We start from the raw sequence: 21,141 nt of genomic DNA on the forward strand, positions 1-21,141 counted from the left end.
ATTCTAAGATTATACGAATCTTGTGAATCTCGTAAACGTTCGATAAGAAATAATGACTATGATAACAACGAACAAGTTGACGTCCTTGTCATACGCATTCAGTGATAGGTCACGGGAAACGTGATGCGTTTAGGTTCAACGACACGTATGTCACACCTGTATGTGTCTACACTACTTCTCGTAAGTCTAGGAAATCAACAACAAATGAAACAACGTCATGCATATTATTTGTTAATGTGTTGTGGATGACTCACATACGGGATGTCCCAAAAGTCGATTTACCGAAGTATATAATTATTTTTAACAAATATTTTTGTCAATTATTTACAGTGGAAGCAACGCGTGTCCATAATTTAGTTAAAACACTGCACTCTAACTATAAATTCATATATTAGAATGAAAAATTAAAAATATTGCAGTTTTATTAATAAATTAATATTGATTTGTTATTTGTTGTTCTTCTCTTGGGACACCTTGTACGTAGGGGGAGTTGACAAGTTTTGAGCATAAAAAAAGAAACAATCCCCTTTTTCGGTCAAACTCACTTTTACTTTTAAGAAAAAGTAAGTTTTTTTTGGTTGATGGTTCAAAAATTTTCAGATCACTCTCATATGTTCTTCTTCTTCTTGTGAATTTGTTAATACTTCATTCTATACTACTATAATCGTTAAATTTGTTTACGATGTTAATATTTGTTTTTTGAAGGATCAATATCTAAAAGTTTATTCTACGTTATAAATAAATCAATAACTAATTCATGTTTATAAGAAGAGATAATTTCGATAATAAAATTCGTCAATAACATTATCAACGTTTACGCGTTTTATTTACACATAATTTGTAATTAATTTGTTTATTCAATGTTATTTAATTGTTAAATGTTTAATTTTGGTAGATAAACTTGTTAAATTGAAACATTAATTGTTTCATTTAACAATTGCGTTTAATATTTCAAATGATTGTGTGTGGTAAATAAATTATATCCATTAAATGCAAAATTGAATATATACAAAATATAATTAAATTAAATATCGTATTAATTAAATTATTGAGTTCTGCGATTAATATAAATAAAATTTAATAACAAACTCTAATCTAAAAAAAAAAAAAAAATACCCTAATCACGAGAAAACTAGGAAAGAAAAAATACCTAACAAAGTTAGGGAGAAAGAGAGAGAAAGAGAGAAATGTTGTGTATGATAACCTCAAAGAGGAACAACGCAAAAGAAAAAGAAAAAAAAGAAAAAGAAAAAAAAAAGAAAAAGAAAGGAAAGGATAGGAAAGGAAAAATAAACCGGTAAGAATTGGCGGAGAGCGCGCGCGTGTCCAAGCGCGTTCCATACGATGCGCGCGACATAACTCTGCGACTAGAGAACGACCATAACCTAAAACCGAATTTATGATTTATTACTCGTGGGAGCGCATTCGGCGATAATACGCGTTAGCTGCTCTTCTCGCAGGACGAATACAAATGCAAATGAAGAATATAAATTGGAAACGATAGATATATAGATTTTTGATAAGAGAAAATAAAAACAGAAAGAGATAACGATCGAGATGGATGGGGTTGATATAAAGGAATTAAGAAACGAGATGAGATGGTTGTTTGGTTTGTAAATACCATGTCGGCTCCCAGATCCTTCATATCGTAATAAAGGAATAAGTCCCCCGGTGGTTTCATCCAGTCGCCTGTACTGGTGCTTGCACCCTGGCCGTATCCTACACCGAAACTCTCCACCGTATCCGAAGTAAGTAGAACTCGTTGCGTCGTTACTACCACTGTTGTTGTTGTCGTTGCTGGATTCGCCGTTAACCCCGTTTCGTTGTGGTAGCACAAACAAACGCGCGCCGGACGAAAAGAAACTCAAAGCGGCGCAGCACTCTCTTCTTCTTCTTCTTCTTCTCACATGCACTGCTCGATCGATAGGAGAGAGAGCAACAAGAGGACACAACGAGGAAGAATACTTTTTTTCAACAAGAGATCGACCGATGATGATCAAGAGCAAATAAGACACGAAAAAGGTTAATGAGATGGTGTTGGTAAATGTAATGATGTGGTAAGTGATTGTGGTTAGAGAGACGCCGAGGATTACGCCTGTCTGTCTCTCTGTCTCTCTCTCTTTCTCACTTTTTGTTTTAAAAGGGCGGCCCCCCTCCTGCCGGTGCGTCCAATAACTCCTACGAAGAGAGAAGGTGAAGGAAATAGGGTGGACGATGCGATGCCGGTTGTGATCTAACTCGTCGCACTACGCCACCACCACCTCTCCTATCCTGCGCCACGACTCGACACGATAATTTGTTCTTATTTTCTCTTTCTTTAATCTTCTAATCCTTTTCCTCTCTTCACCTTTTCTACTTTCTTATCAAAGGATAAGAAGAAAAAAAACGTGCACGATCCGTCTGTCCGTCTGTCTGTATCGTATCTCTCGCTCTTAAAGCCGGCAAGCCAACCGATGAGCAGGATAGGGATTTAGTGACGTAGAAACGGCACAAAAGAAAAAGAAAGAAAGGGATAGACTAATAAAGAGAAACACGGAGAGAGACGAAGAGAGACGGAAAGAGAAAGAGAGAGACGAGCGCGAGAGATAGGGAATCCTTGGGTCCGCCCGTTCAACGATTCAACACCAAAGGTGTACGTAAACCGATGCTAACGCCGCTATCTAAAGCCTTCTTCCGTGTTACTTATTTCCTAAGCTTTTCTTTCTTAACACCACCGACACACCGGAAAAGCTCTTTTCCCCTAATCCGACACTATCTTCCTTCTTCCTTCTTTTCCTTTCCTTTCCTTTCCTTTCCTTTTTCCAGCTCACAAATCCAATACCTTTCTCTTCTCCAATCACGCACACTTTGCAGCACACTATTTTCACACTACGCGAGGAATACGAATTTTATTTTCCAGGAGAATATACACGGGAGCTTTCCAAATCGATCGAAACGCGTTAACTCGAGCAGCTTCACGTTCGTCCTAGCAGCACTAGCAGCAGCATGTCGCGGAGAATGCGCGTTGTCTTTCAAACTTTTTTCGGGGTAATTGCTCGGCGTTTTATTTCTAGGATTATTACGAATAATAGCTTAGACACCCCTCGTTTAAAGCGAAAATTTTCTTGTTCAACCGGCCTCCCTGCGCTGCTGGACGAGACGAACTGATCGTCCAAATGAAACAAAGAACGACGCGCGACCCTAGCGCACTCTGACGTTGACGGTAAATAACTAGATCTCTTTCTTCACCCCCCACCCCCACTATTTGCCAGCTACCACGCGGCGGGTCTACTCGCTCCAACCAATCAACGAATTTTCAAGAAAATTCGCGCCTACCCTTCGTCCAAACACATTCGTTGTGTTATGCTATTCTTTTGAGCCTCGCCTTCCTCCCTCTCACGGTAAATTCAAGAGTTTCTCACCGCGTGGACAAACTCGATTTAACGAGTCAACATTTAGATTTTTTCTTCTTTTTAATAAAATATGCGATGTTATAATTTAAAGATATAAGCTCGATATAGCAGAGTATGATGAAAGAAATTACAGAACGACTAAAGCAACGAATTACCTTGCACAATAAAATTATAAAAATTAACCCAATTTATCTGCGACACCGTTAGAATATAACAATCGTCTAATGATATTTAGACAATAAAACGATTAAGCTCAACGATAAGATGTTTCAAAAATCGACTAATGTAATAAGTTTTATCAATCACATTACAATGACAGTCACTGTTTTAAACGTAATTATCTTCTTACCACAAACTATCTTGAATGTTCGAATTTTTATATGCGACTCTAAGAAAACCGCCAAAAACTTCAAGCAGCATTCTTTTTTTTTTAATTAAATGGCGCGCGAAATACAAATTGACAAATTCCATTCGACGATACGATCAAATTCTTGCACAAGGAGTAATAATATCTATCTTAATTATTTCTTCGAGTATAAACAACGAAGTAGCCAAATTTCAACCTTGACATGATTTTTCCAAATTTACACATCGAGTGGGCCTTGTCCCCCCGTGACGCGCGAAATCAACCATAACCTAAATTGATTTATTTGATTTAAATACACCTAAAATTTGTAATTATCGAAATATAATTCGCGATAGACATTCCTACAAGAAATTATTAATGTCAAAATGAAGAGTACTCTTTACAATCGATTATAAACATGTTATCTGTTACCATATTGTTTGATGTTAAAATGATAATATTATTATCGATTTATAATATCTACCAAAGAATATGAAAATAATGTATTTTTAAATACACGCTCTTAATGAAAACATCATAATTCTATAAAATACGTATCTATATATTAAATGATGCAAATACATAATGATCCCATGTGAAACAATATGAATCAATTTATGCACAAGTTTAAAAGCTCTACTTAATTTATGTGCAATATAATAGACAATATTGATATATAAAGTATAATAAGGAAAGAGATGAGATCTGTATAATTTATAACTGTATGATAGAATCTATATGCATTATTTATTTTAGTTGCTTTGTCAAATCGGAACTTTTAAATGAATTATCATAGCTAAATTGGTTTATGCCACAATGTATACGAGTGTGATTTAAAGATTCGTGTTAAAATAAAACCTCAATATTTCTTCTAGGAAATCAAATTTCTCTTAATTACTACGACATAACCACTTATATAAGATTAATTTTGATCACATAATGTAGTACTTACTTGTCCATTTCTAAATTGCTGCTGCTGTTGCTGCTGCTGATGCTGATGATGAAAAAGTGCAACTTGTTGTTGTGCCGTCATTTGATTGTTAAGATAAACCAAATGCTCTGCTCCAGGAGCTCCGCTCTAGCAACATACAGAATTTATTAATTATTTGTACACCAATAATGAGTACCATAATCAATAATATTTATATATCGCACACAGGAAAAACCATATAAAATTACCTTGAGTTGCATTTGATGAATCTCATATGGTAAATGTATGTTATTCATTGTTTGTAAACTCAATTGTTGTGGTTGACTTTGTTGAGGTATACTGAGTTTAGTCATGGGATATTTCCACTTTTCTTGATTCTAAAATCATTCACAAAATTATATAATATTTTATATTATTGTTTACCTTTCATTATAATAAAACCATTCAAGATTTACTTACATTATCGACAATTGTATCATCCGCTAACGTCCATGTTCTTGGTGCTTGTTTTGTTTGAAAATTAGCAGATTGTGCATTGAATTCTGGTTCGGTAGGTCGTTGAAACACGTATCCAACCATTGCATCGTCTTGAGTTCTACTAGCTCCAATCTGATGAGCTTGACCAGGTTGTATTCGCATACTGTCACCACCTGCCATGGCTTGACTGCACTGCTCTGCATCCTTTTAACAATAAATGATTCCACGTTTATGACAATGACGCTTATTAGATACACCTAATATTTCAGAATTTCAAACATGAAGAAGCAATTGTGGGAAATATATTTTCCCCCAAAATCGTTTATAATATACTTATTTACATTTATTTTGTAATATAATAATATATCTTAAGCAAAGAATATAACCAATGAGTTTTTCATGAACAATATAAATTATTTATTAGTCGAATATAATAGCTTCGTACTCAAATATGTAGAAACCATACAATTACATGTTGCATTTATCTTTTTTAAACGCAATTAATATGATTCTATATTATTGGAAGAAAACTAATAATCCTATGTCAAATATACTAACACAACTTATTGTTAGTTAATCAAAGTGACTCAGACGTATCAAACCATTGGTCATTAATATAAACTTTCGTATATTTCTTAATTGTATTGAAGAAACACTCGTTAAAAACTAATTTAGCTGTTTATTCTCCTGATTTTGATTGGAATAGAAAAGAAAGTATTAAATATGAAGAAGGTTAAGTAAAAAAGAGACAGAGAGAGAGAAAGAGACAGAGAGAGAGAGAGAGAGAGAGTGACAGAGATAGGTAGACAGCAAAAAGATAAAGAATTGAAGGAAAGAAAGAGAGAGAAAGAAAGGGAAGGGGAAAAAAAGAGAAAAAGAAAGAAAAAAGAAAAAGAGAAAGAGATATAGGTAGGCAAGCAGCAAACAGAGAAAATAAAGAGAGAGGAAGAAGGGCAATAAGAGAAAATAATAGAAGAAGAAGAGGAAAGAGAGAGAGAGAAAGAGAGAGAGAGAGTAAGAGAGAGAAAGAAAAAAATATTTTCTTACCGTGGGTATGTGGCCGTTGGCTGAAGGATGATGCAGTTGTATTGAAGGTGCCGGTTCACCACCGGCGCCAGCGGTGCTCGCGCCGAGCCACTTCATCGTCCTGTCAAACCCGCAGCAACAGCCGTTCTTCCGCAGGCACACACACGCGCCGTACGAATGATATCGTTTAAAACGAGCGAATCAAGCAAGCTTATGAGTGAGCGAGCGAGCGAGCGAACGAACGTATAAACGGACGAACGAGCGACCGAGCGAGTGGCCGACACACCGACCAACACTTCGGAACCAACTAACGAACGAACGAACTACGAACTGACCAACCGAATGAGCGAACGAGCGAGCGTCCGCAAATCGAAAGGTTAGGCTCGCTACGAAGAACCGGCGTTTGGTCGACGCAGCCACGACGACGCACACGATGCTGACTTCTCTCTCACTCTCTTTCTGTCTCTCTTTCTCTTCAATGTCCGCTACGTTTCTGCCGCAATAACATGTTCCACGCGTGGCGCGTTAAATGCGTTACATCTCTTTTCTTCTTCTTCTTCTTTTTCTTCTTTCTTTATTTCTTTATTTCTTCCTCTATTTGTCTATTTCGCTTCCTTTCCCTTTCTCTTTCCTGTTATTTCCACAACGACGACGACGACAACGACAACGACAACGACAACGACAACGATGACGACGACTACGGCGACAATGACGTTGACGAGTTTAACTATAACTACTATTACGATTATGATTACTACGAGGACGAGGACAAGAGCGAGGACGACGACGGTGAAGATGAAGGAAAGGAAAAAACGATAATGACAACAACAACGAGTATATGCAACGCGAACGATACGAGGACGATCGACAAGAAAGGAACAACTCCAAGGGCGATATATTTACGATCGCTTGCTGAACGCTAGCGAACGCCAGCCAGCGCAGCCAGCAATGGCAGCTGCTGCTCTTTTGTGGCGCGCGCTTACTGCCGGATTTTTTAACAACATCCACCACACAGAGACGCGATGCACTATACAGATTATATCGTCACGTAAACGATCACACACACGCACTGTCATGCACATACACGTGCGACATAACAATTGGAAAGATCTTCACAGTACACATAGAGAATTAGAAAACAGAAAAAATGGGGTAGAAAAGTAAGAATTGAAGTAGAAAGACGCTACTTTGGATTTATTTTTCCGAGAAAAGTCTCAAGTAACAATGTCGGACAATATAACCTCTCTATCTGGTCGAAACGAAAAAACTTTAAGCTCCGTCAAAAATCGAAAATGTAAGGAACAAGGCTAGGAAACAAAAGACAAAAGAAGGATAAAAACAAATTCCAAAAGTACCACGAAAATATCCGATTACGTACTCGATAAGGAAAAAAAGCAATTTACTTAAAACTTGATAAAATAATTAAAATAAAAAGAAAAAAAGAGAGAGAGAGAAAAGGTACGGGAGAGGAGGAACTGGATAAAATTAAGTAGAAGGCCAAGGAAAGTTGAAAACAAATTTCTTGTATCTTCTCTTCGTTCTCGTATGCTCGAATAATATTACTAATTACAACTCGAAGTATTGAAAAAGGAAATAGAGACACAGACAAGGAAAATAATTTAATAAGTAATATAGATTTTATTATATTTATTAATACATCAAGAGTTAAGATTTGATATATACATTACTTTTTTATTCTATCACTGATTCATCCAGAACTCTAATATTCAGCTTTTAAACCTTACCGATTTGTTTCAAATGATATAATAATGTTGGAATAGAAATGTCAAACCTTGCTTATACCTTGAGATATATCCGCTTCCATTACACCTTTCAGTTCATTATTATCCACCTTGCTCTTAGGTCGCTCACGTGGTTCATTTTGAAAATCAAAATTGTTAAACCGAACTTGTCGAACCATCGACGTACTGTGCGTTCATTAGCCACATCCTTGTAAACATTTTGTTGATACTTTGAATTGTCTGTATTATATTAGTTCCACGACGAAACTCATCCGTAAACAACGCGAATTTTTTATTTATTCATGAAAATTTAATCTGCAAAAGGCAATTCGATGAACAATTACAAACCAAACATACATCTGAAGGGTTGATGATGTACCTTCCTAATAAAAAATAAACAAAGGTCAAAGTGTAATATCGAAGAAATCGAGTATCAAACTTGATACTAAGGATAATTGGACATTTCATATGTAATGACCTAATATCTCCCCTTCTTCCTCTCTCCATATATAATGCGTGAATGTGTATGAAATCGTGTATGCAATTTTTACCTCGGCGGGAAGAATGATTTAGAATAATTCATTCTTTTCCTTCTAACCTATTTTCTGTGTTTCTTTTTTCTTATCCTATCACGTGCGTTCTTCTTCACTTACAGCACAATTTATTAAAAATTAAGAGCTTAAAAAACACTATTCACAGGTACAACATTTGTAGCCGCCGTACGTGTTTGTGCGCGCAAGAATCCTGCATGTTTTTAGGGTTAAGTAAAAAAAATTACGCGCAGTGAGGGAAAGAAGGGCGCATTTCTGTGTTAAGAAATGCTTGCTTTGCCACGATGTAGACAATAATATGTGTGGTCACCTTTAAAATTTCTCCTTAGTTTTCTTTTTTTACGAATTATTATTTTTCTTCTTTTTTCGTTCGTTGCATTATAAAATATTATTTGGTTTTTATATTTATGTGAATGCTTTACGCACCATATCATCATCGTGATTCTTTGAGAATACTGTAATCTCGTTGGTTATTACTAGACAGGAAACAACCAATGAAAACACCGTATTGTGTTCTTTTTGCGAACGATTATTATATCTTTCCAATTCACTGATTGGTTGGTCCAATTAAAATGCTGCAAAATTGATAGGGATTATATAAAAAACTATATATGTTAATAAGTATAAAGTAAATTTGGTCGTGTTATCTTATTTGTTTCCTAATACAATTATCAATTCGATAAAAAGTTGGATTAAGTTTGTAATTAAAAAACAATTAACTTAACAGATATTGCTATAATTATTACGATAAAATTTATTTCAAATTAACTTTAATTAATAATAATAATAAATTATTATTATTATTCTTATCTAGAGTCCTAATAACTATTGATATAAACATAAACAACGTCTCTATGACACATCGAAATAAATAATAACATAGCAAATATTATTAATTAATTGGTTCCAAAGTCGAATCATTTTCAATGTAGAGAAAGGGTTACTCAATGATGTTAGTGAAACTAATTTTATCTGCAAAATCGAGCAAAAAGGATAAAAACAACACATGATATAAAGTAATGGCGCTGTCATGCACGCAAAAGCGGAAGTAATTATACTATGATCGAGCTAGTACCTATTTGATCTTAAAATTGTGAGTTTTATATTTGATTGATTTCTTAAATAACAATTCTCCAATTAGGTATAATCTGTAATTATCAAGATTTTGTATATATTCACGTTACGAGAATAAATACTAATTCTTATGATGAACTTGTTTCTCTCAAGTACTCGATATATGTCTATGTAGTATTATGATTTTGTGTATGATCATGTGTCATGCTTATTACGTATCTCTAATGAAAGATAATAAACAATTAACAATTATCTTGTTACAGCGTAGAAGATACATCGATAAAAATATTATTTAATTCTTTCTCATAACGCGTGTATATTTATTTAAAAATATATTCTTTTAATTTAGACTTATCAAAATGTCAAATATTGTCAATCAATAGTAGTAATAATTTCTTATAAATTTGTTGTAATATAATATAATAATTTGCTATTTTAATAATAAATTATCATTAAATGTGATTTCAGATGAGATGAAATGCAATAAATGGAAGATTTTCATTCCAATAATTTAGAATGGCAACATTTTGGTCAGGGAGACCTGGATGGCTAGGTAAATTGGGAATAGCTTTGCTAGCAACGTGGCTGTTAATATTAATTATATCTGTTCTACACGTTTTCAAAACAAATTCTATATCATCACAAGATGGGACTCCTACAAATAAAGAAAATGCTCAACGTTTAGCACAAATGATTAATGATTTTGAAATTATTAAGAAACAAAATGATGCTTTAAAAAATATTATACTAAGGTATGTAAATTTGTACGTGTATCAATTTTATTGTAATTGAGTTTTGAATTATTGAAGTCAATATAATTATTAGGGATGGAACTAAATCTTTACAAGGAGATCATTTGGGTTCAGCTCAAGAAAGAGCTGATAGAGCTTCAATTTATTATGATCTATTGGATCAGCATGTTGGATCTAAAAATAATATACCTTCTTCGGAATACGAAGAACTGCGGCGTAAAATAAGAAATGATGTACAAGAAATGTGGTACGTAAATTTTCTTAAAAAATAAGTAAGAATTTATTTTTAATACATTGTTGTAACAATGTTTATTACTTCGCCTAATTTATAGGTACTATATGAATGCTGTATTAACAAAATTCAAAAAGCACATAGACGAATTTTCTTTTGAACAAAAAGAAAAAGAAATTCAAGATGCAGTAAGTAATATTTGGGAACATAAAAAGTCTCTTATTATGGATGTAGATAGATTAACGAAAGCTGACGGTCATGAAGAATGGCGGAAAAAAGAGGCTAAAGAATTATCGGATCTTGTCCAAAGTCGATTCAAGTAAGATGGAATATTATTTGAGGTATTTGTACTCTAACTGTTGTATACTTAACGTATTTATATTTCTTTATTAAGGTATTTACAAAATCCTCCCGATTGTAATAAAGCAAAGAAGTTAGTATGCAGTTTAAATAAAGGCTGTGGTTTCGGTTGCCAGGTAAGTTATATTCAATAAATCAAAGAAGATCATATCGTTTGAATGTATATGTGATCGATCGTATATAATTTAATTACAGATACATCATATTACTTACTGTTTTTTGGTTGCCTACGGAACGGAAAGAACACTTGTAATAAAGTCAAAAGGATGGAGATATCGTAAGGAAGGTTGGGAATCAGTTTTTAAGCCTCTTAGTGATACATGTTTATCCGTAAATGGTGTATCTTATGCTAATTGGCCCGGTGATTCTTCTAAACAAGTTATTTCCTTGCCAATTGTGGATAACGTTTATCCCAAACCTAAATTTCAACCTCCAAGTGTACCAGCAGATATAGCGGAAAGGTTAAAGAAGCTTCATGGCCATCCATTAGTTTGGTGGGTGGGACAAGTCTTAAAATACTTAATGCGACCTCAAGATAATATGCAAAAAGTATTAGATAACGCAAAAGAGAAATTAGGTTTTAAAAAACCAATCGTTGGCGTTCACGTTCGTAGAACCGATAAAGTCGGTACTGAAGCTGCATATCACGACATAGATGAGTATATGATTAAAGTAGATCAATATTTTGACCAACTGGAAACAAAACCAGATGTAAGACGAGTATTTTTGGCTAGCGACGATCCAAAAGTAATAACAACAGCAAGAAGTCGCTATCCCAATTACGAAATTATTGGTGATCCTGAAATAGCTGAGACAGCATCAGTGTCAAAACGTTATTCGGACTCATCTTTACAAGGAATTATTATAGATATACATCTTTTGTCTTTAAGTGATTATCTAGTGTGTACATTTAGTTCGCAAGTATGCAGAGTTGCGTACGAATTAATGCAAACTTATTACCCGGATGCATATAATAGATTTTCATCGTTGGATGATATTTATTACTACGGTGGACAAAATTCGCATCCTCATATAGTTATTATGGATCATAAACCAAGAAAAAGTGGCGAATTGGAATTGAAGGTTGGTGATCTAATCGAAGTATATGGAAATCATTGGGATGGATATTCCAAAGGTTATAATACTAGAACTAGTATGACAGGACTATTCCCTAGTTTTAAAGTGAAAAATCCTGTCGATGCCGTTGACTTTCCAAAATATCCAGATATAATGTTACACGAGAATAAAGATAAGAAATAAGACATTTTTCTATTTTGCCAATAGACAAAAATAATGATGAACAAATCATTTCCATTGCATTTCATTAACTGCTTGCAGAGAACTGTAGTTAGCTCTTTGAATTCAAATATACTATCATAAGAAAATATAGTATGACTCATGATGTATATATTTTGCTATTTACAATTGAAAAGAGTCAGTTATTATATATTCTATATATATATATGCACGAATTGGGATAAAAACAAATAGATCATATTTATATTTAAGTGCAATCACTGCTGCAAATAATTGTATTTATGAAAGTTATAGAATATAATTGTACGCATTAATATATTATTACTGTATACAATTATACGATCATTAAAGTTGACAATATAGAAGAAATACAATAAGTAAAATACAATTGTTTAAAAAAAATGTTTTGACAGTAAGTAGCGTACAAAAGAATTTGTTACTATTTAATTGATATAGAAAAGCATGATTGTTAATTTCATCAGAGTGTCTATCTCGTTGATTTCATTATTTGTTATATATTATATATTAATTTTTTCTATTGAGAAAAAGAAAAAACGTTTATTCCATTTCTTATATATAAAAAATTAAAAAGGAGCGATTATAAAAAATGATAGAGAAATACAATGTTTCGTGCAATACGTTTATAAAAGATATTAAATCGATGATGTAAGAGTGATACACTATTGTTTATTAAACAAATATCATATTGAACAAAAATTTTATCCATGGTCAATCCGTATGTTGTATAGAATATACTTGTAAATAAAATTACATGTCATTTTATCTTTTTTTATAGCATTCTCCAACATTATATCGTTTTTTAGCAATTAACATTAACGTAATCAAAATGTCGCAACAATTTGTATTATTAGTGTATCACATGATTTTATATCTCTCTTTTATATGCACGTAGAAATTATTTTTAAGAATTATTTTTTACATAAACGATATTTTGAAACTGATAATATTACAATGATTAAATAGTTTATGAAAGAAAAAATAAATACATACTTAACATTCATGCACATCGAGCTGAGCCATAGAGGCCTATTTGTATTTAGAATAACACGCGTACGTGTGCGCGCACATACGATATAGATAATATTGTAATATATTTTATATTGTATACTAATTATTAATAACATTTGTTACATTATTATAAAATTCAATTTGATTTTTAATAAATATTTAAGCTGTGAGATGATATTTTATAAATTAACAAATACAGGAATTAAACAAACATAAATATACGTAAACATATTCATAAACATATATATATATTAATAAAATGTATTTATATGTGTTCACTCTCCTCATGAATTTAATCATTTAAAGAAATATCATAATCTAATTGTCAACTGTCAAGCTTGCAATTGTCATGTGGTTGTATGATGGAACTGGGTTCTATGAAACAATGGTCCAGAGACCATTTTTTTACTCGTCGGTTTTACTCGTGACATCACTATTGACTTCCGAATCTAATTGCTTGACAAGATCAACAACTTTTCTTATCACATGGTTACATTTTTTAATTTTGCATATCTTACTGGACAGGCTAAAAATTTAATCAATTTTTCACAATAAATATTTCTACCTTTTTACAAAAAGTGTATAGTTACGGTGATATTCAAATCCAAGTATTGTCTAGATTCGAATTGACCCTGTGTGCTCTTAATGACGGTTAGTAGCCACGGTTAGTAGCCACGGTTAGTACACTCAAGGTTACTCGTTTTTAACGATAAAATCAAGAACTACGTAACTCCAAGTTTATTTAAGTTAGGGTAGCGTAAGTAGGAATATTACTGTATAACTACTTACTCTAGTTGAAACGAATCCGCAACTGTTCATGGAACAATAAAATTTCTAACGAACTTTCGTATATTTTCATTTAAATAAACAGTTGAAAAAAAAACGAAGAACGTGATCTTTCGCGGTTGTTTTCATAATATACATCGATTTGATTACAATCGATAGATCATAAGTGTAGTATCGCGAAGGTATCGTAACGGATTCGCAACTAACTTCATTTAAAAGTTGTAAATTTAACGATCCAGAGAGGTGAGAAAGGTAAATTAATACTTTAATATATTGACGCGTTAAATGTAATATAATCAGTTGATGTTCAAACAATGATTAATTACATTTCCTATTAGTTTTCCTCGTCGATGAGAACGAAAAAACATCAACATCTTTGTCTTTAATTGTTATACGAATCGCAAGTGACTTGTCGATTATCATATCGAAGGTTATATCGTTCTTTATTTATTGAAAATAACTTGGTATTTAAAGCAAGTGTTTAACCTTTAAATGCTCATGACTTCGTGTGATCTGTTGCAGTGTGTAAGTTGATATTAACTTTGAAAAATATCATTTTAAACTATAATTCAAATATCAGATATGATACGTTTAAAAGAATTCACTGATGTATTTTGAACAAAATAATTTCTACATATATATATATACAATTGCTCATCATTTCTTTCCTTTGTTTACGTAAGCTTGATAATTTATGAAAATATTAGATTTATTTAAAAAGGAAACGCTATCTATTTATTGTATTTACATTGTTGGAATATAAGTCAGATACTTTTCTAGAATAAATATTATATAAAAACGTAATTATAAAATGGTATATAAGAGTGTCTAGTTATTTTTCAGTGACAATGTCAAAAACTCATATACCTACTCGTTTTAATGGAGAAGCTGACAATTTTTATGACCCTAATTTTACTTTGGACGTTAATAAAAGAATGAGAGTCCCTAAAAGTATTAGAGTAAATGGAGATTATACAGACGAAGACATTTCGACTATGAATGGTTCTGCTTGGAATCAAGCGAACTCAAACGAGAAGCTTGAAATGCATGTACCAGATAGGATTCTTGTCGTAGGCAAGTACTTTTATATATTTTTTACATCGTTATATTACATTACGTTATATTTATTCCTTGTATTTAAACAGGTCAGGAACAGCATATTGGTACGAAAGCTCCGCCAAGAGAAATTACTCTAGAAAATGCTGTAATGCCACCAGAACCGGGCATTATTAGAGTTCAGGTATATAAAATAAATTTCTATAAAGAAAGGAAAAAGAAAGCAATATCTCATTTACATTATACATGTATATTTGTATCTCTTTACTTGTTTTAGACACCACCAAGAATCTTAACGCTGGACGATCACTATTTTCCTACAGTAGATGAAGAAGATCAGATAATTAATGCTAGTGAAGTTAAAGACTTACCTAGGACCAATCCCCAGTTTAATATAGAAACCCAGATTGTTAAGCGTGGAAGGTATATAATTATAAATTATTTTTGTTTAACTTATATAAGTAAGGTAAAAAAATATCTGAAAATGGAGTTGTATTTTTATCTTCAACACTATATACATGTCTTTGTTATAAATGCTTTAGAGAACAAACACCATCCTACAGTTCAGTAGACGTGTCTCTTCCACCTAGCGAAGAAGTACAACATTTACGTCGTCAAGTTGGAAAACTAAATCGTCGAGTAATGGCAGTCGAGTTGGAAATATTACAACGGCAACAAAGAGATAAAATTTTGTATACATTAACTTTAGCATATTTCATATTGAAAGCAATTTCTTGGTTAAATAGAAATTGAAGGTTTCATTTTTCAAGATTGCATGTAGAGAAAATACATCTTAAACATGAAAACGCGCGCATACCATGGTGCTCTTAACAGCATTCTATACGAGCTATTCTTGTTCTCAAAAAGTATAACCAAAGATTTATATCATTCAACTTGCAAGAATTAATCATCATTGCAGTTATAAGACATCTGACAATTATTTTTAAATCATGAGAAAAATTTGCAAATCCGTACTAATTTAACACATTACAAGAGTAAACAGTGGTAATAGAAAGTAAATGTAAAGTAATCTATTAAAGAATGTATTATTTTCAATATTATTTGTAATATTAGTTATTATTATTATTCTAAAGGAGTGTATAACTGCCAACAGATATATAATATTGGAATCTATATTGTGCACTTCGTATTTAGATATATTTGTTATATACTAATTATTTCTGAAATATATATTATATAAATATATATTATGAGTTTCAGGAACAAAATATATATTAAATGATTTTTGAGAAACTATGTCTTCAAGATTGTATATCGTATAAAAACTGATCGTATATATTGCACTTTTTTAATAAATTTCTTTTTAGTATTTTTTAAAATTCTTTTTTGTAAACAAAAAAGTTATCAATTTATTATTTAATGATATCGATCAGATTTTTCAATAAACGCGACATACATTTTGGCTCATTTTTTCATGTATAAATTTGGTGCAAGTTATTGATTGTGTAATATTAAAGCAAACAATTAAATGAATTAATAAAGTATTGTTGCTAAATATTTAAGACTGGGTACGGTTTAAATTTAAACATGATAGAACGTTTTACTTGAAAAATATTCAAACGTATATGCAAAATATTTATTAACTATTTATCGTCGTTATCTTCTTCGTTATCTTTTTCAGTTCTTCTTGAAAACTTTTTACTCCGATAATATCTTTTATCTTTTTATTCCATAATCATGACATATTGCTATGTCTCTTAATAAATAAAAAGTAGATATGGTTATAATTATTGAAATTAATTAATATAATAATTTTTTTATTACTAATTTAATATATATAATAATAAAATCTAAAGATATTAAACCAAGCATACATATTTGAATTTTCTAATCTACTTCTAAAATGAATTTAAACAAATATAAAAAACGAAGAAATATATATGTATACAAATAACAACAAAAAATAAGAAGTACGCCCATCTCTGTATTAGATAAAATATTTTCTGTTCAAAGATCTTCTTTTACGTGTTTCGTAGATTGCAACGTATTTTCCTTAAAGTCGATACTGTTCCAAAAGTTTTTATGTCCTAAATTGTCGTTTTTACTCATAGAATACTTGCCAGGTCCTTCAATGTGAAGGAAACTGAATTCGTTTTGAGATGGGTCTACTTTGGTCCATTTGCTTGTACCAATACGGGGAATGCTGAAAATATTTTATATTAAATTCAATGAGTGGAGAAAAGAGGATTTCAATTGTTTCTAGAGTAAATAATCAAATCGTTATCTTTGACTCGTTTGATAGTAATTTTGTTGATTATGATATCTTAGAGTATCTTTTATATTTATCTTTGCTCATGAAAATAATATATTTTTGTAGATAAAAATATAACTCACTTGTTATTGACAAATGAAATCCAAAGTTCAATTAGATCTTGTTGCATTTGAATATCGTCACTTCTTGTTACTGGACCAAAATATGGAGTATCCAAAACAAGATATGCATCATCGGCATGACTAACGCCTATAAAAATTATTTACGAAATATTCATATTGCACTTAAAATTTTACTATAGAAATTAACTTTTTATTTTTCTTACCAAAATTTTCCTTGCTTCCGCTCATAACTTCGCTTAAACTATATGTAGATCTATATGAATAGCGATAATACCAAACAGGTTGTTGATTTACTTTTGCCTGTAATCTTGCAGCTTTTTCACTATCAACCACAAAAAATCTATCTCCAACCATTTGTACTAGAGGTGCAATGGTCTTTTTATTAATTTTTTTAGAACCAAAGTAATGCTTTCTGATAAGTTTAGCTGTTTCTACATGTTTTTCCCTTGGAATAGTATTATTATAATCCAGGAAATGAGGTATAATAGTATTCCAATTCTCATCGAGTTCTTTGAGGTATCTATCGTCGGTTATAAATTCTGTATATATGAAACAATTGATAATCTTATTTATAAAAAATTTTGTAGGATAAATCATTTTCAAATGTTCATATTTCAAAAGTTACCAGCCACAGGAAATAGTCCTTCTTCGCTGGTGGAACTTGTAATCCATGGAATATCTTGAACGTTACCACTATTAATAATATCTGCTGGTGATTGGTTTATGAAAGGAGCATCTTCGTGTTTTTCAACGACAGGGCCAAATGGTGTGAAAGGATTGTATAACCACGGCTATTGAGAAAAAGTTACATCAGTTAAAAGTAATATTATCTAATTTTATTATTTATTAAAAAACAAATGGATATTTACTTGGAACTCTTTGGTTGCTGCGACCAGATTCCGAGCTGGTCGATACCTCAAACAATTTACCATATCTCGAGTATTACTTGTAGGGCAACCCATTAAAGCACCTAATTTTTTAGCTTTCTCCAAAGCATTTTCAGTTTGTGTCCAACAATCAAATGCCGTACCACTGATAGATATGCCTCCTGCGTATTAAAAAGATTTTCATTAGACAAAATAAATTCATAATATGTAAAGATGTGTGTGGTGGAGTAGACGAAAAATATTTTTTTTTATAAGTACCTTGGAAAAGATCAGAACTTAAACGAGATAAATAATGATAATGTACACTAGCACCACCAGCACTTAGACCAGCCAATGTTATTTTCTTAGGATTACCCCCAAACCATTCAATGTTTTCAGAAACCCATCTCAGTGCCATACTTTGATCTTTGAGTCCCATATTACCTGGTAAAACGTCATCTTCTGTGCTTAGAAAACCTGCAGAGAATATTTATTATATAGGAACATTTACTAGAATCAAATAATAATTAATCTTTGGAGATATTGAATTTTTTATCGAATATACCTAATGGGCCTAAACGATAATTTATTGTGACAAATATAACATCTCGATCCATTAAATATTTAGCTCCGAGACGCATTCCAGTACCATATTGGAAACCTCCACCATGAATCCAGAAAATAACCGGTAAAAGTGATAATCTAGATTCACGCTTAGGAACATAAACATTTAAATATAGACAATCTTCCGAGCCTTGAACTCTGTCTCGTGATTTTTCAACTATTTGCTCGTATTGTAAACACAGAGAACCAAATTTAGTTGCCATAAGTTCACCAGGCCATGCTGGGATTTTTTGTGGAGGCTATAAATTAAAATTTAAAAAATGGTTCAATCGAATCAAAATCATAAATACCTTAGACGCTAAATGAATGTTAAATAACTGTTAATAATTATATTATAGGATACTTTCATGTTAAAACTGCACTTAAAAAATTAGAAAATTCTTAACTATTTGAAATGCGATTATAAATAGTAAAAGGATTTTTCTTATAAAATAAGAGAGATATATTTAAAAAAAGAAATGTTATATCTATACCTTAAATCTTAATTTTCCTGTAGGAGGTATAGCATAAGGAATTCCTTCATAAGCTTCGTAAGGTCTACCATCTGCAGATATTTTATAATACCCTTGGATGCCTCCTAGAGGCGTTTTTATTCTGGGTGCAGTTTCTTCTGTATAAGCGACACTTGTTAATCCCAAAATTGTTAAAATAATCAATAACTTCGATGAAATCATTTTAATGTTTTTGTATATTTTTGTTGTTGGCAGGTAAATTTTCCACTATTATTACTGATGATTATTCTTTAGGACAATTTAAACCAGCTAAGCAAAGAATTCGCAGTAAACTGTATAAGTGCTCGCACTGATTAATTTTGAGCAATCATGTAATTTAAATCTTACTGACGATGTAGTGTATCTTCATATTGTAACTTAAGTGATGATAAATTAAATCTTAGAATAGAAATGTGCAAGCTTCATGTCATAGACAAAAAAGCTGTTCCCACTATTGTTATTTAATTATTTCCAACTCGAATATGCTTCTTACTCTTCCTGTATTTTCAAACGTTTTAATTCAAATGAATGATATTCATAACAATCTTATATTTATAGACGAGACGAGATAGTATCGTAACGTACAATTTAATGATAGCACAGAAATGCTGAAGAGTCTTGATTTAATGGAGGGAGCATGATTGCTATATAAAAAAAAAAAATAATATTAGAGATAAATGTTGATCAACTTATTAAGTAAACTTAACATATCGCGGTCTTAGAAGATAACAAAAGTTATCAAAGTTACATGATGTTTATTACCAAGCGCGATTTAACTGAATACAAGTATACTGTGATTAACATATTAGTGGTTGTTAAGCATTCAAAAAAAAATAAATAGGTTCTTACAAAACAAATGTTGCCTTATTGTATATAATATTGATATGAACTATCATTGATATGAAATATCAGTAAATTTGTTTATTACAAATAGAGGTGTCTGTGTTAATAGTAATACTTAGTCGTATTGTTGTATTTCAATCGTTAGAATATAGTTTGGGTTTCTCTTTTTAAAATAGAGTATATGTTAAATATACTAACAGTAGGTACATAATATATTCTTATTTTGTTACATACTATTTTTAATTATTATCATCAAAGTAAATTTCATTATCACTTCAATGAACATTTATTAAAATTGTTCTATTATATCAAATTATTCATTTTACTTTTGATCATTTCTTGTTCCTATACGATATTCCTAATTGGACTTAAGCAATATTTTTAACTGAAACGTTTAATCTTTTGAATAATGGCCATCTAAAATTTTCCATTTTATGATAAACGAAATCTCACTGTTAAAATCACATTGATATAGTTGAGGTCAATTGATTTAATTCTGAGTGTTTAAGTCTTTACTGTTTAATATATTTTCAAATTTAGATATCAGGAATCTTCTCGTTGTTGTGTGGAGATTCATAATTTTATATGATATGCATATTATGAACAAAGAATTGATTTTATAATGCACAGAACTATTATTAGCTTCAGACATTATTCAGACGTAAGTATTATCCGGTTGTTACGTCCCAAAGACGAGAGTTTTTAGAAATCGTTGCTAGGCCTGTTTTAGCCATTTTGCATTCACCGAGTTTAGCTAGGACCGAAGGTTAAATTTTTATTTTATTTTTTTTATTTAATTATATTTTATTGACCCTAGAGCCAAAGTTCCCTAAAGGCCATTAATTACAGTGTAATACAATATATAAATGAACAAAACAGAAAATAAATAACGACAAAGAATGGCAAATTACGAATGGGTTATGAGGAGTTCGAGTATCTGGAAGGTAGGAG

The 21,141-nt window shown here is 31.5% G+C and overlaps 4 protein-coding genes and 1 long non-coding RNA gene across 11 annotated transcripts in view; 2 read left to right on the top strand and 3 right to left on the bottom strand.

Annotated features, from left to right (window-relative positions):
- The window catches only part of LOC106784094 (maternal protein pumilio), a 62,853-nt gene extending 56,067 nt beyond the window's left edge, over positions 1-6,786 (bottom strand). For 2 of the 3 annotated variants that reach the window (XM_014743229.1, XM_014743228.1), the window contains exons 1-4: positions 6,194-6,786; positions 5,129-5,350; positions 4,918-5,046; positions 4,691-4,816 (exon numbers count right to left, since the gene is read on the bottom strand). In XM_014743229.1, coding sequence (XP_014598715.1) covers positions 4,691-4,816; positions 4,918-5,046; positions 5,129-5,350; positions 6,194-6,289 — 573 coding nt within the window. In that variant the 5' untranslated portion in view covers positions 6,290-6,786. Of the gene's footprint in view, positions 1-1,621; positions 3,161-4,690; positions 4,817-4,917; positions 5,047-5,128; positions 5,351-6,193 lie in introns of those variants that run through there. The other variant, XM_014743230.1, reaches the window with a different exon arrangement.
- A 1,001-nt stretch (positions 6,787-7,787) lies between these two features.
- LOC106784095 lies at positions 7,788-8,872 on the bottom strand. The gene is made up of 2 exons (XR_001381386.1): positions 8,294-8,872; positions 7,788-8,229 (listed from the first exon to the last, which is right to left on the bottom strand). It is a non-coding gene; the product is annotated as an uncharacterized LOC106784095 (long non-coding RNA).
- A 386-nt stretch (positions 8,873-9,258) lies between these two features.
- LOC106784117 (alpha-(1,6)-fucosyltransferase) lies at positions 9,259-13,339 on the top strand. Of its 3 annotated transcripts, none has more exons than XM_014743269.1 (6): positions 9,259-9,558; positions 10,008-10,291; positions 10,365-10,538; positions 10,624-10,842; positions 10,918-10,999; positions 11,079-13,339. In XM_014743269.1, the coding sequence occupies exons 2-6, from the start codon at positions 10,056-10,058 to the stop codon at positions 12,141-12,143; spliced, it is 1,776 nt and encodes a 591-aa protein (XP_014598755.1). In that variant the 5' UTR covers positions 9,259-9,558; positions 10,008-10,055; the 3' UTR covers positions 12,144-13,339. The 3 variants fall into 3 exon arrangements, with proteins under 3 accessions (XP_014598755.1, XP_014598757.1, XP_014598756.1); XM_014743271.1 differs by having other exon boundaries at positions 9,278-9,615; XM_014743270.1 differs by having other exon boundaries at positions 9,544-9,606.
- Positions 13,340-14,003: 664 nt separating this feature from the next.
- LOC106784119 (transport and Golgi organization protein 11) lies at positions 14,004-16,069 on the top strand. Of its 3 annotated transcripts, XM_014743275.1 has the most exons (6): positions 14,133-14,207; positions 14,294-14,480; positions 14,799-15,029; positions 15,101-15,195; positions 15,289-15,434; positions 15,554-16,069. In XM_014743275.1, exons 3-6 carry the CDS (start codon positions 14,804-14,806, stop codon positions 15,762-15,764), a joined length of 678 nt encoding a protein of 225 aa, XP_014598761.1. In that variant the 5' UTR covers positions 14,133-14,207; positions 14,294-14,480; positions 14,799-14,803; the 3' UTR covers positions 15,765-16,069. The 3 variants fall into 3 exon arrangements, with proteins under 3 accessions (XP_014598762.1, XP_014598761.1, XP_014598760.1); XM_014743276.1 differs by lacking the exon at positions 14,294-14,480 and having other exon boundaries at positions 14,004-14,207; XM_014743274.1 differs by lacking the exon at positions 14,133-14,207 and having other exon boundaries at positions 14,218-14,480.
- An 837-nt stretch (positions 16,070-16,906) lies between these two features.
- LOC106784083 (venom carboxylesterase-6-like) lies at positions 16,907-19,928 on the bottom strand. The gene is made up of 8 exons (XM_014743210.1): positions 19,330-19,928; positions 18,798-19,095; positions 18,512-18,709; positions 18,236-18,414; positions 17,992-18,157; positions 17,570-17,905; positions 17,367-17,493; positions 16,907-17,175 (listed from the first exon to the last, which is right to left on the bottom strand). Exons 1-8 carry the CDS (start codon positions 19,528-19,530, stop codon positions 16,980-16,982), a joined length of 1,701 nt encoding a protein of 566 aa, XP_014598696.1. The 5' UTR covers positions 19,531-19,928; the 3' UTR covers positions 16,907-16,979.
- Between the last annotated feature and the right edge of the window lie 1,213 nt (positions 19,929-21,141).

Source organism: Polistes canadensis, unplaced genomic scaffold, assembly GCF_001313835.1.
Source record: "Polistes canadensis isolate GaletaPanama2010 unplaced genomic scaffold, ASM131383v1 scaffold_30, whole genome shotgun sequence".
NCBI classification, from domain to species: domain Eukaryota; kingdom Metazoa; phylum Arthropoda; class Insecta; order Hymenoptera; family Vespidae; genus Polistes; species Polistes canadensis.